General features: G+C 41.2%; 1 protein-coding gene across 1 annotated transcript in view; it reads left to right on the top strand.

Annotated features, from left to right (window-relative positions):
• Nucleotides 1–15285, top strand: part of slc38a8a (solute carrier family 38 member 8a) — a 35121-nt gene that overhangs the window by 14176 nt on the left and 5660 nt on the right. The window contains exons 7-8 of the mRNA XM_060922975.1: nucleotides 533–680; nucleotides 1654–1838. Of these exons, the coding sequence (XP_060778958.1) occupies nucleotides 533–680; nucleotides 1654–1838 (333 nt within the window). The remainder of the gene's footprint in view (nucleotides 1–532; nucleotides 681–1653; nucleotides 1839–15285) is intronic.

Genomic DNA, 15285 nt, shown 5'->3' with positions numbered 1-15285 from the left:
AGGGTTATTCTGCCAAATATTGATTTCTGAACTCGTCCTAAGTTCAAACATTAGTACTGTGTTGTTTAAAATTGAATATGAGCTTGATTTCTATGCATCATCCAAGGTCTGAAAACATTTCATTTTTTTGTTATTTTGACCAGTTGTCATTTTCTGCAGTTAAATGCTCCAAGTGACCGATATTTTTGTGGAATTTGGGGATATGTTGTCAGTAGTTTATTGAATAAAACAAAAATGTTCATGTTCCTCAAACACATACCTATATATAGTAAAACCAGAGAAACTCATAATTTTGCAGTGGTCTCTTAATTTTTTTTCCAGAGCTGTGTGTGTGTATATATAAGGGAATTTTGGCAGTGTTACTTTTTTATTATATCATTGGACTTTTATTAGAGAATTTGCTTGCAGTAAAGCTTTCAGTTTTAATTTAAATCAGATTTATGGCAATTCTTTTGTTGGATTTTGTGACATAGTATTTTTGTTTTTGAGTGCACAGACTTGTATTAAGAACATTTCTGTTTTGAGTTCTTAGGTATCTATGGGTATCTCACCTTTGGGATGAATGTTGCTGCTGATGTTCTCATGTCATACAGTGAAGCTGATGTCTTTATGCTCATTGCAAGGTTACTCTATGGGATCTCAGTTATAACCAGCTACCCCATTGCTCTTGTATTTGGAAGGTAGTCTATATAAAATATGCCTTATTGTTGTACCTTTTATAGATTTAAATGTAGCTATAACTGCGTCCATGAATTGTTTTTTTTTAAGGTGCTGTTGGGCTTCAGTACAGTATTCCACAGTAATGACCATGATACAGTGAGGGGAAATACTTATTTTTTTGCTATTTAAAATACTTACTGTGCATAAATCCACTTCATATTTACATTTAGACAGCAAAAAGTATTGGGATAATTTCTAAAAAAAAATTGACATAACATCCATCTTAACATTATCAATTAAACTCAAGTGGAAAAAGTTAAGACCCTGTTAGTACAATAGGTTTGATAATATATAGGTGGAAAATTCATGAAATAACTAATCTTCACTGGACAGGTGTACCAGGCAAGAGTTCACAACAGACTCAGACTAATGAGAAGAAGGGTAAAAGAAGAGCTAGCAATCACCCCAAAAGAGTTGCAGGATGACCTGAAAACAGCAGGAATAGGGTTAGACAGAGAACAATAAGCAATGAACTGCACCACAATCACCTCCATTCCTACACTAACACACAATTCCTTTGCTAAAAAATAAGCACAGAGATGCATGTCTAAAAGCATTTAGATGTATAACTTTTATTGGAACAATATACTCTGGTCAGTTGAAACAAAAATAGAACTCAGACAATAATTCAGCTCACCATATTGGAAAAAAGAAGGGTCGTATATATGATCCCTATAACACAGAATACTAGAATGTAAATGCTGTAGGCTTGGGTTAAAAATGTATTTGTCTTGACAGGCCTGCCTATAGTTATTGGAGTTTATTATTTTTTGTGAGATGTTTATTCATATTATTTTATACTTTTATATGAATACATATTTAATCTTTTGACCTTCAATTAAAAAAAATTGCAAGAATTGTACTGCACATATTAAATGTCACTACCAACACCATTTTAGAGATGCATCAGTTTTTCAACTTCGTGTTTTACAGGTTGGGAATTCAGGATCCATTACTGCAGGACAAAGAGATTGAGTCCTATGAAACCTACATCAGAGTTTTCTTGACTGCGGTGTGGATCGTGTTCAGTCTCCTCATTGCTCTGTTTATACCAGGCATTGACAAATGCATCAGCATTATTGGTAGCATTAGTACATTCTTCATCTTTGTCTTCCCAGGTAAGAATGCAAGCAGCAGGTTTTATACTGTACTCATTGCCTCAATCTATATGCTGTAGCTGAATTAGGCAGTGTGATGATATATAACATTATATTGAAAAGGAGAAAGGACACTGTCAAGTAAACAGTGGTAGATGGATATAAGTGCAGGAAGGTGTTTATTATACAGGTGTGCTATAGACAAATTACAGAAACATGAGGCAAGGTTCAGAGTTACAAACTGAAACAAGCAAAACAGAAACAGAGTCAAAAATCAGAAACATACAGTGGTGCTTGAAAGTTTGTGAACCCTTTAGAATTTCCTATATTTCTGCATAAATATGAACTAAAACATCATCAGATTTTCACACAAGTCCTAAAAGTAGATAAAGAGAACCCAGTTAAACAAATGAGACAAAAATATTATACTTGGTCATTTATTTATTAAGGAAAATGATCCAATATTACATATCTGTGAGTGGCAAAAGTATGTGAACCTCTAGGATTAGCAGTTAATTTGAAGGTGAAATTAGAGTCAGGTGTTTTAATCAATGGGATGACAATCAGGTGTGAGTGGGCACCCTGTTTTATTTAAAGAACAGGGATCTATCAAAGTTTGATCTTCACAACACATGTTTGTGGAAGTGAATCATGGCACAAACAAAGGAGATTTCTGAGGACCTCAGAAAAAGCATTGTTGATGCTCATCATGCTGGAAAAGGTTACAAATCCATCTCTAAAGAGTTTGGACTCCACCAATCCACAGTCAGACAGATTGTGTAGAAATGGAGGAAATTCAAGACCATTGTTACCCTCCCCAGGAGTGGTCGACCAACAAAGATCACTCCAAGAGCAAGGCGTGTAATAGTCGGCGAGGCCACAAAAGACCCCAGCGTAAATTCTAAGCAACTGAAGGCCTCTCTCACATTGGCTAATGTTAATGTTCATGAGTCCATCATCAGGAGAACACTGAACAACAATGGTGTGCATGGCAGGGTTGTAAGGAGAAAGCCACTGCTCTCCAAAAAGAACATTGCTGCTCATCTGCAGTTTGCTAAAGATCATGTGGACAAGCCAGAAGGCTATTGGAAAAATGTTTTGTGGACGGATGAGACCAAAATAGAATTTTTTGGTTTAAATGAAAAGCGTTATGTTTGGAGAAAGGAAAACACTGCATTCCAGCATAAGAACCTTATCCCATCTGTGAAACATGTTGGCAGTAGTATCATGGTTTGGGCCTGTTTTGCTGCATCTGGGCCAGGATAGCTTGCCATCATCGATGGAACAATGAATTTTGAATTATACCAGCAAATTCTAAAGGAAAATGTCAGGACATCTGTCTATGAACTGAATCTCAAGAGAAGGTGGGTCATGCAGTAAGACAACGACCCTAAGCACACAAATCGTTCTACCAAAGAATGGTTAAAGAAGAATAAAGTTAATGTTTTAGAATGGCCAAGTCAAAGTCTTGACCTTAATCCAATCGAAATGTTGTGGAAGGACCTGAAGTGAGTAGTTCATCTGAGGAAACCCACCAACATCCCAGAGTTGAAGCTGTTCTGTATGGAGGAATGGGCTAAAATTCCTCCAAGCCGGTGTGCAGGACTGATCAACAGTTACCGGAAACGTTTAGTTGCAGTTATTGCTGCACAAGGGGGTCAAACCAGATACTGAAAGCAAAGGTTCACATACTTTTGCCACTCACAGAAATGTAATATTGGATCATTTTCCTCAATAAATAAATGACCAAGTACAATATTTTTGTCTCATTTGTTTAACTGGGTTCTCTTTATCTACTTTTAGGCCTTGTGTGAAAATCTAAAGATGTTTTAGGTCATATTTATGCAGAAATATAGACAATTCTAAAGGGTTCACCAACTTTCAAGCACCACTGTAAACCAGAGCTAGAAACAAACATGAAACTGAACCAATTAGTGTGATGATAGTGATAATACTTCATGCCCTTGTTGTGTTGCTAGTGTCCTTTTATGAGTGTGCTGATTGTGCTCAAAGCAGTAACAGGTGGATCCCATGATGAATTGGTCCCAAGGACATGGGCAATATGCTCCGTGTGCATGGAGGAGATTGGCCACTTGAGCTGTGCTTGGCTTGAGTGCGCGAAGACATGAAGAACTCCCTCTGGGAGTTAAATCCTCCTTGGGCTGCCTTGGGGTTAAGGGTCTGGCATGAAAAAACATCCCCTCAGAGCTTCGCTCTGGTTCTGGGCAGATGTGTCACCAGGTGGATGCTTGGGTTTGGGTTGGGCCTTGAACAGGGGAAAGGAAACAAATGGAGGCTTGGGTTCTGGTTGAGCCCTAAACAGGGGTATGAGGATAGTCAGGGCTCAAGCATAGACATGGGCTTGGATGTGGACTCAGACATGGGTGTGGACTCAGGCAAGGTTGTGTTGAGCATGCTTGGGCATAGTCCTGAATGTGGGCTCAGGCAAAGACATGGGCTTTGGTATAGACTCAGGCATAGGCATAAGTTCAGACATAGGCCTGGATGAGGGCTCCAGGCTAGACATCACGGGCGATTGCGCTAAGACAACGAGGGAGGCTCAGCCTCCTCTAAAAATGACGAACATCGTGTAGGATGAATTGCGCTAGGCTTATGTTATAGCCGACCTTATAACATTGCTATTTCAGATCCAGAATCATAGAAATATATGTGCTCAACCCACTACAGTGCAAAATCATTCCCTTATAACTTTAATGTGTGCGTGAGTTTTTCCCCCTCGTGACAGCGCAATGCAGCCCAGCCTCAGTGCACTTCAATGGCATTTGGGAGCTATGCGCTTTTCAATCTCAAAATGCAAGCAGTGTTGCCAGATACTGCTGACGTTTTCCAGCCCAAAATATGTTCAAAACCCGCCAAAATGCACTTAAAACCGCCCAATCTGGCAACACTGAATGCAAGACGATTATTGGACAAATACTGCGAAAACGCCCGCCCACGGAGTCTCACGGACTCCCAGCCTCAGTGGACTTCAATGGCATTTGGGAGCTATGTGCTTTTCAATCTCAAAATGCAAGATGATTATTGGACAAATACTGCGAAAATGCCCGCCTACGGACTCCCAGCCTCACATGGGAAGGACATGGCAGTTTCCGCGAGGAGACTGGTGATTGGTGAAAGCGGCCGGATATTTTCTTTGATTGACAGCTCGTTTCAACTATAGACAGGCAGCGGTGAATTTCAGTTCAGTCCCATGCGGATTCGCAAGTGCTGTGGTGTATTGTAAGAGATCAGCTTACATTTCGATTTCATTCATTACATACGGTTTCTACCAGCTTTTTTAGTTTGTATATATTTTCATTGTAAATAAAGTGTAAATATAGTGTTGTCAAGTTTGCTATCTTAGTTCCAGAACTTTCGTTTATTTGAGTGACTGAACTTGAGGCGGCTAGTCAGCTAGCAAGAAAGCTGCGCACGGATGCCAAGCATTGCTGATTTAATTTTGGCAAAGCCATTTGCCAGTCTTCCTTTCGAGGAAAAAATTAAAATTAAAGAGCAGGATAGACCAACGCCTCAAATTGACTTGGTGAAAAAGGTAGGGAATAATACTCGTTCCTTTCAGCTCTCCTGGTACGAGAAAGTGAATTGGCTAACAGCAAGTGACCCACATCAACAACAGTAAATAGGCTACTTTAGTAATATGTCATGGATGGACCAAAAATATAAAATCTATTTAAAATGTTTATGCTGAGTATATTATATTGGCATATATATTTCTCTGGATATGAATTAAACACAGCTACAATTTGGAAAACATTTTTAAACAAAAACACAGCCGAGAACATTTCACACTACAGACCTGGATTAAAAGTGAAGGGTTATCAAAATTGTCAATAAAACATTTCTCAGTCAAAATAAGTAAAATATAGGGAAAGTGTCATTGAATGAAATGTGTGGCACCCAGCTCTACTGCTGAGGTTCCTGACAAAGAGCTGCTTTCAATAATGATCAATTTTTAAACCACATGCCACAATTTTAAAATATAAAATGTTAAAATATACCCCCCCAACACCACCATCATGTATATTGGACAGTAGGCTAATGGGCCAAAAGAACCTGTTATTTCACAGTTTGTGACGCTGCCAACAACCAGCCAGATCAGAGGCAAGAACATGGGCAAAATTGATGTTTTTTCTTTTAAAATCTGGAAATATTGTAACCGACCAGCCTCCCCTGTTTGAAAGACTACCAGCCGCCACTGCTAGACATAGATGAGGTCTCTGAACTAGACATGGATCCAGACTTGGACCTGGGTTACGGACGAGACAAGGACTTGGGCTCCAGACTAGGCATGGACTTGGGCTCAGGACTAGACATGGACATCAACTTGGGCTCTGGACCAGACATGGACTTGATGTTATGCCCCTTCTAGGGGTGTCTGAGACACAACATGAAAAATAAACCCCTGTGACAGCGGGGGTGTGATCAAGCATCGGTTTGTGAATGGAAGGTGAAGCCAGTGAAGGTGAATGGCAAATTGATCACACCTGTGGTTAATTAATATTGTGTGTGTATGCTTTGCAGTGATGGCTGAGGACTGATAAAAAGGGAGAGAGTGGAGAGGTGGCATTCGTCTCCCGAGCAAAGCTCTCATAGGTTGTGTGTGCGCGTGCGTCGAGTACTATGGAGTTTATCTGAAAAACATAAAAGGAAATAAAAAGAGCTAATATACCACCATTACCTGTCTGCCTATGCTTCAGTGTTCTGCCCATGTTCAGGGATGTTTACCACCCCATCTTCCCCAAGTCCAAGCAGTCACAAGGACAAGCAAATTTAAGGAAACAGAAAGTGAGTTTTTATTTACGGAAAGAAAAATATAACAACCTATGTTTAACTTCAGGGTTGACCAAGGCCAAAACAACAAACAAAACAAGTCTAACTGGGAAGTAAATCTTACCTGTAAGAAACAAAAGAAACCACATGACAAACACTTACAGTAGTGCTTGAAAGTTTGTGAACCCTTTAGAATTTTCTATATTTCTGCATAAATATGACCTAAAACAACATCAGATTTTCACACAAGTCCTAAAAGTAGATAAAGAGAACCCAGTTAAATGAGACAAAAATATGATACTTGTTCATTTATTTATTGAGGAAAATAATTCAATATTACATATCTGTGAGTGGCAAAAGTATGTGAACCTTTGCTTTCAGTATCTGGTGTGACCCCCCCGGGCAGCAATAAGTGCAACTAAACATTTCTGGTAACTGTTGATCAGTCCTGCACACCAGCTTGGAGGAATTTTAGCCCATTCCTCCATATAGAACAGCTTCAACTCTGGGATGTTGGTGGGTTTCCTCACATGAACTGCTCGCTTCAGGTCCTTCCACAATATTTCGATTGGATTAAGGTCAGGACTTTGACTTGGCCATTCCAAAACATTAACTTTATTCTTCTTTAACCATTCTTTGGTAGAATGACTTGTGTGCTTAGGGTCGTTGTCTTGCTGCATGACCCACCTTCTCTTGAGATGCAGTTCATGGACAGATGTCCTGACATTTTCCTTTAGAATTCACTGGTATAATTCAGAATTCATTGTTCCATCAATGATGGCAAACCGTCCTGGCCCAGATGCAGCAAAACAGGCCCAAACCATGATACTACCACCAACATGTTTCACAGATGGGATAAGGTTCTTATGCTGGAATGCAGTGTTTTCCTTTCTCAAAACATAACACTTCTCATTTAAACCAAAAAGTTCTATTTTGGTCTCATCTGTCCACAAAACATTTTTCCCATAGCCTTCTGGCTTGTCCACGTGATCTTTAGCAAACTGCAGATGAGCAGCAATGTTCTTTTTGGAGAGCAGTGGCTTTCTCCTTGCAGCCCTGCCATGCACACCATTGTTGTTCAGTGTTCTTCTGATGGTGGACTAATGAAAATTAACATTAGCCAATGTGAGAGAGGCCTTCAGTTGCTTAGAAGTTACCCTGGGGTCCTTTGTGACCTCGCGGACTATTACACACCTTACTCTTGGAGTGATCTTTGTTGGTCAGCCACTTCTGGGGAGGGTAACAATAGTCTTGAATTTCCTCCATTTGTACACAGTCTGTCTGACTGTGGATTGGTGGAGTCCAAACTCTTTAGGTTCTCTTTATCTACTTTTAGGCCTTGTGTGAAAATCTGATGATGTTTTAGGTCATATTTATGCAGAAATATAGAAAATTCTAAAGGGTTCACAAACTTTCAAGCACCATTGTACCTCCCCCACTACATAATACAGGAGAAAACAGGATAACAGAACTGTCAGTCCACCCCTAATACCCCAACAGAAGCTAACAAATGGAAGATTCAAGAGGAATCTAAAGTGTGGCTGGTTGGAAAATGAGATGATGATGAAATGCCCCTCTGCCTCTCTCTGCTTCGCACGTTATACACCTTGTGTGTATTTATAGCCGATGGCATGGTGGGGCAGCCAATCATCCATCAGACTGGAATATGAATCCACCAATTGTTGGGTTTCACGTGACGTCACATCTGCCTCATTAGTTATTCAGAACTTTAGCTGGTGGTCTACCAAAGCTCAGTTGGCAAAATGTTTGCATGGAGAAGTTGCATTGCTCACATGAAAAATGCCTTATGCTCACGTTGTTTTAGGTTGTTCAAATCGATCAAACCATGAAACAGATAAAAGTTTCTTCAGGGTTCCCTGTGAACTAATAAAAAAGATTGAACGAACACAGGATTTCACAAAAAGATGTCGAGGAAGGTGGCTTTTGAACCTCTCACTGAAATCGAAGGGAACCGAGTCGAAGCATGCTTGAGTTTGCAGTGATCACTTCGTGAAAGGTTTGTATATCCCTCTCAGCTATGTCGTTAGTGTTTTCTAAGTACTTTTCTTGTTATGTGTCAGTATTTTACAGTACTGTTTTTAGTCACGAAGCTCTAAGGTCCCTAGCTGTTTCTTTGTTTACTCCTCACTCCTTGCAAAGTCCATATGCATGAAGGTCACAACAAAATTGTTACCCAGCCATACAGTTACAATGCGCTATGATCACTTTTCTGTCTTGTTTAACTAAGATCCAGGTCTTTAAAGGGTTTTCTGATGATCTTTGTGATTGATTTACCTGAGAGATAAGAGCGAACACAAGTCAGAATAAAGTGAACTTGCAGTACTTCGTTGTAAAGATGTGAACGAAAAGCTTAAAAAAACATACATACATGAGCAAAAACAATACAGGATTCATTCTGCAGCGACTTGATACTGAGGTCCTTTACCCAGCCACATACAAAAAAGTTGTAAGCCTCCATACTCTTCCACGCTTTCATTTGTTTTGTGGTGTAGAAAGATGTCTGCAACGCCAGATAGTTTGAGATGTCGGGGAACTCGACTGAAGGGTAGTTTTCGAGATCATATGACAAATCCTTCTTTCCCAGACTGGAGGAGTCGATTCCATTGCACATAGCAATCTTCTGAATATAAATAAAATGAGCAGTGGCTTCTAGATTACGAGCATACGCTAATAAGTTATCGCTAGTTGTTTGCACTATGGCAGCCATTTAGACCACCAGCTATTTCACTTCTGGTAAAATCGCTAAGAAAAGTCACATGACTGAAACCCAGCAATTGGTGGGCAGTGGTGGAGACAATCCACCAATCCTCCTCCTGTCTTCACACACATAGGCAGAACATATTATGATAACAAAAAATATATATTTAAAGGGCTGATGACACGTTTTTGACATCTTTGGCGATGTTTTATAACATAAAAAGTAATTCCCGATGATCCATATATTAATTCACGAAGGCGCCTATTTTACAAGTTATGATAAAAAACGCGGCTATTTGGGCAAACCTGGCAGGGCTGCAGCACCCAGGAGACGAAAGAGGAGGAGGGGCTATATGACGTCAGCGAAAAAATCTTCCTAACTTACCAGTTTGTTGTTGATGCGACAGGTGTTCAGTTTGTCATTATTATACATTTTATATATATATATATATATATATATAAGTTATCATGCCTTCGCGTTGTGTTGTCGGCTTTTGCTCCAAAACCCACAAGGATGGGGTAAGTTTATTCAAGTTTCCCAGAGATCCCGAGCTGCATGCGAAGTGGGTGAAGCAAGTCAGGCGCACTCGTGACAAGTGGGAGCCCTCACCAACATCCGTCCTGTGCTCTGAACACTTCGATTTGGATTGTTTTGACACCCTTCCCAGCTTAAAGGAATCTCTTGGGTGTTCAGTTCAGCACAAACGTGTGTTGCTACCATCAGCAGTGCCTACAGTATTCCGGAGGGGGTCTACTAGTAGCTATGCCGGATCCAGCAGTCGCCTGGGACAAGGCGACTCTTCCAAAGACAGTCCAACTGTCAGAACATGTGTTGAGAAATGACATAAGATAAAGGTACATAGAGCTATAGAGTGCTCCGACATGATGCTAAAAATAGTAACCATGCGGTCTGCGCAGCCATCTTGGAAGTGACTCGCTCCAGAGCGCTCATAGAGTACACATCATAGAGTACACATTCATGATAATCATAAATGTAATCATAAAGTCGGCGTGATATCAGTCATGTATTTGCTTGTGAAAGCTTGCACTGTCTTCGATGGTGTTGGATGGTTTGTTTACGTCTTCTTAGTACTAATACAAAAAAACTGATCTATGGGTATGGGCATCATATCGCCTAGTCTTCCTCCTCACTTGCTGGTTTGTTGATGTGACAGATTTGTAGTAGCAGTTGTAGTATTTTGCCTTTGCATTGTGGTCTCTTATTGCCAAGTTGAAAGAATTTGTTTCTCAAAGCAAACACTGAGGGAAAGCTAACTTAGCCAGACAAGTAGGCTACAGATTGTCATTTGCTTACGCTGATGTAGGTTATCAAATATTTTGCTTCATTCAAGGATAAAACTAAGAAGCCATAAACTAGAAGACATGCCTGCCAATATTATCCTAAATGTATCACGGATCAGGCATAGTCGTAAGCTTATTATGTTAGCCGTTTGCATGCTCCATTAGGAACTATGTATTCAGTGTAGCATACGGCTTACATGATATAAGCAGTGTTTACACATGCAAGACAACAATACACAATATTAAAATATTGATTCCATAACATTTTGAACAAATACGGGTTGACCTACCAATCCTTGTTATCCAACCTTGTGGTGTTCAATGCTAGGCTGTCTGCCTGTCCGCTGTCCATCTCGGAGTCGCTCTCAGATTGCACAGTAACAGGTTCAAACCTGTACGGTTGGATGCACCCGTGTTCGTCATCACTTGATTCTTCCGATCTATCCCACTCGCAACATAATTCTAGACTCCCAGAAGAGGAAGAGCTAGAGAGTTCACCGGCATTTTCATGCACCATTTCCATTGAGTAGACAGCCAGTGAACCGCAGCGTGTTCTTCCACTGATGTCACAACATGGCCGCGAGCCACGGACCCAGTTTTCTTGCGCTGTGCAATTAAAAGTTGGATATTCATGTAACAACAGCTTCTTTTCACGTAATTATAACAGAAATCTAACATGTTTGCCATGTTGTATAGTTTATTTAAGAAATTGCATAGAGTCATGTTCGTGTCATCAGCCCTTTAAGTACAAATTATAACCACAGTCATAATATTTGGGCTCCAGACTAGACATGGATTCAGGCATAAACATGGTTTCAGGTGTAGACATGTACTTGAGCATGGGCATGGACCCTGGCATGGGCATTGACTCAATCATGGACTCAGGGATGGGTATGGAATCAGGCATGACTCTGTGCTTGAGCATGGGCGGACCCTAGTGTTAGCATAAGAATGGATTTGAACATGGGCATGGACTCAGGCATGACTCTGGACTTGAGCATGGGCATGGACCCTGGCATTGGCATGGACATGAATATGGGCATGGACTCAGGCATGACTCTGGGCTTCGGCATGGACCCTGGCATCAGCATGGGCATGGATTCGAACATGAACATGAACTCAGGCATTGGCATGGATACAAGCATGACTTTGGGCTTGAGCATAGGCATGGACATTGGCATGGGCATGAATTTGAACATGGGCATGGACTCAGGTATGACTCTGAGCTTGAGCATGGGAATGGACCCTGGTGTCAGCATGGGCATGAATTTGAACATGGGCATAGACTCAGACATTAGCAGAGGCATGGACTTGGACATGGGCTTGGATCTTGGCATGGGCTCCAGCATTAGCATGGGCATGGACTTGGACATGGACTTTGAGCTTGGCATGGGCTTGGTTTGAGTGAGGGCATCCTCTCTGAAGCTAGGGGGCAGAGTGATGACCTCTTCACAACCCGGTGGTGGAGCGACGACCTTGTTCCCCCTTAAGCCTGTCGGCAGAGTGATGACTTCTTCCCTGCTGAAGCCTGGCGGCAGGGCGACGGCATCTTCAAAGCCAGGCAGTGGAGTGGAAGCTGCCCTGTGAGCCTTTAGAGTGAGCAGTTGAGTGGAGGGGACCCCATCGGCCTCCCCGTTATCATCCCCCACCAAAAAAACCCCCAAACTCTATGGGGGTCCTCCTTCCTGGAAGTCTGAAACCAGGACTTGAGCTCCTCTGCAAATAACTTGGAGCTCCAGAGGCATGGGTGCTGCACTGTGAGTAGGCCTTCAGCCCAATGGAGTGCTGGTTCAGTGAGCCAAAACATCATGCAGCCTACCCACAAGTTCTCCAGAGGTTTAGGCTCCATGAAGTCCTCATGAAAGAAGCGGCACTGCAGCAAAAATCCATTGGGCAGCTTCTCCATCCCATCATAGTGCGCTGGAATGTCCAGCCCTATCTGCTGGAGAAAAACAACAGATCCTGGCTTAAGCACTGTGACATTAGCATGGGACTGTGCAGCGTGCCTGTAATTTCTTGCTACATCCATAGTTGGGGCGAAATATTCTGTCAGGTAAGCAGCAGTAGATGGATGTCAGTACATGAAGGTGTTTATCATATAGGCATGCTTTATACAGATTACAGAAACATGAGGCAAGGTTCAGAGTTACAAAATAAAACAAACAAAACTGAAACAGAGTCAAAAATCAGAAACATAAACCAGCCTAAACTAGAATAAACCACAGCCAGAAATAAACGTGAGACAGAACTAATTACCATGACAATAGTGATAATACTTTGCACCCTCATTGTGTTGCCAGTGAGCTTTTATGAGCATGCCGATTGTGTTCAAAGCAGCAACAGGTGGATCCCAAGAGTATGCACAATGTGCTCTGTGCACATGGACGAGAGTGGCTACTCGAGCTGTGCCAGGCTTGAGCACATGAAAGTGTGACATTTTGCTAAAGCTTAGAGACAGTTATTCCAACTGTGTCAGAGAATGAATGATGACCATTGTAAATCTGTCTTGATGACCATAAAGATACTACAGTTTAATCAGAATTAAGATGACTGAAGAATCAGGAAACCAAGAGCCAGGTTATAATAAGAGATGGTTTATTGCATGCATGAAGACCACCATGGCAGCCTTTTATACTTATTTGTGCATACAAGAGGACATGTTCAAGACCACATAGATAATGCCTATGACAATGACATGAATCACATTAAATTAAATGGATCTTAAATGAGTAAACCTTGTATCCATTAACAAATAATAATAATGGAAAAACAGGAAACAATCTCAAAATCCCCCCTTTGAACAACCCTAAAGTCATTAATTTAAAGCAAGCTTAATCTTCTTGTACTGCCCTACATACCACAACCACTACCTAAGTGATTACCCATATACATATCCAAAAATAAGGATAGGCCTTACACTTTTACCCACATACTAAGCATAAAGTAATAACATCATATTAGGCGTCAGGCCTAATGGTAGGAGTCAACATTGCCATAGTTTCTGCTACCTGAGCCTGTTTCATGGTCTGAGAAACACATGTAGCAACTGGAGCATCACCAGAATACCATGAAACAGTAGAATATCAAGAAAATTGGTGAACCATACTTTGAATACTCACATGACCTTGACTGTGAATTTGTTGGGTTAAATATGGCAATAATGGACAATCTCCAGTTTGTCGAATCTCCAGCAGAATCTAGACCAGAATCTAGCTCAAACCTTATCCACCCAGGACCATACTTCTAATGCAGTAACATTAGCATACATGTCCATCAGGGAGGACCAAGTCTCCTGAGTGTCAGACTTAACAGCATCAGAGTCGGAGGTTTTGATGCCTGAGATCGTTACAAAAGGAAAACTGGATGCAACTTTGGCTGCAGCATCAACCATAGCATTACCCTGAGCTTCATCACTGTCAGGGGAGCAATGAGCCTTAATCTTAGCCACAGCCAAATGTATTGGACATTCACATGCTGACAAGAGGTCAGACACAAATTAGGTACATTTAATGGGCATGTCTGCAGCTGTCACAAAGGCATGTTGATACCAAATACTTCCAAAATCATGTACAACACCAAAGGCATATTGTGAATCCATGTAAATCATAGCAGTAGAAGTAGTAGCTAGGATGCAGGCATAAGTCAAGACTACAATTTCAGCAACTTGGACTAAGAGATGATAAAGGAGATTATTCTGAGCTCTCACTGAGTGTCATGAGCAAACAGGCCATTCACCTTGTCTCTATTCATTCAGGATTTGTGCTGAAGCATCTGTAAAGAAAATCATGTCTGGATTTTCCAGAGGAATCTCAGAAATGCTCCAAGGCAGTGAGGATGAAAGCATGTCACACAGTCATGATCACTCGGTATACCTTCATCTTGTGCATCAGACATTGCAGTCATAATTATCAATGAGGGATTGGTAATCTTGACCCTTTTGAATGGCTGGCTTCCACAAAGCTTTTGAGCATTTGGAGGCATGTTGTACCAGCTGAATTATTTGCCCCACCACCTCTGGCAAGATAGTCCTGCCCAACAGGTCCGGCTGGGGAAACCCTGGAAGTCCAAGCACATTTCCCACTCAACTTTCTCAGGTCAGCCTTCTTCTTATGGCACACATGCTCCCAATGCACTGATTAATGATGATACCAGCACCCATCCCAGTATTGTGAGTGTTTACCACATTAGCAGTTGTTTGCAACAAAGCAGATACATGTATTTTCACATTCAAGTCTGCAACAAGAATATCAACAGATCAACAAGACTCGTCTTTGGCTTTTAAACCATCAGCCCACTGACTAGTGGAAGCATGGCTTCCAAGGACATTAGAAATGGAACTCAAATTGTCATGTCCTCCATACAGCATAAACACCTGAGCATAATGCTGACTATATTCCATCAAAGACTCAGCTCTGCCCTGCTCATAATCAGCAACTTTACAGCAGCACTCTGCACTGTCTATGAAACTGTTAACAAGTTCAGGAAGGCTGTTGTTACATTCCTGTACCACTCTAGTCAAACTGAATGAATACTTACCTTCAGTTATCATCAAAAGCATTCAATTTCTACTCTTTTACAGGCAAGTACCTCAGAGCACATGGAAATAGCATCCATTGGATGTTATTTCCATGTGCTCTGAGGTACTTGCCTGTAAAAT

Source organism: Neoarius graeffei, chromosome 6 (assembly GCF_027579695.1).
Source record: "Neoarius graeffei isolate fNeoGra1 chromosome 6, fNeoGra1.pri, whole genome shotgun sequence".
In the NCBI taxonomy this organism is placed as follows: Eukaryota; Metazoa; Chordata; class Actinopteri; order Siluriformes; family Ariidae; genus Neoarius; species Neoarius graeffei.
Note: the sequence above shows the minus strand (reverse complement) of the source record. Positions and strands in the feature narration are given on the sequence as shown.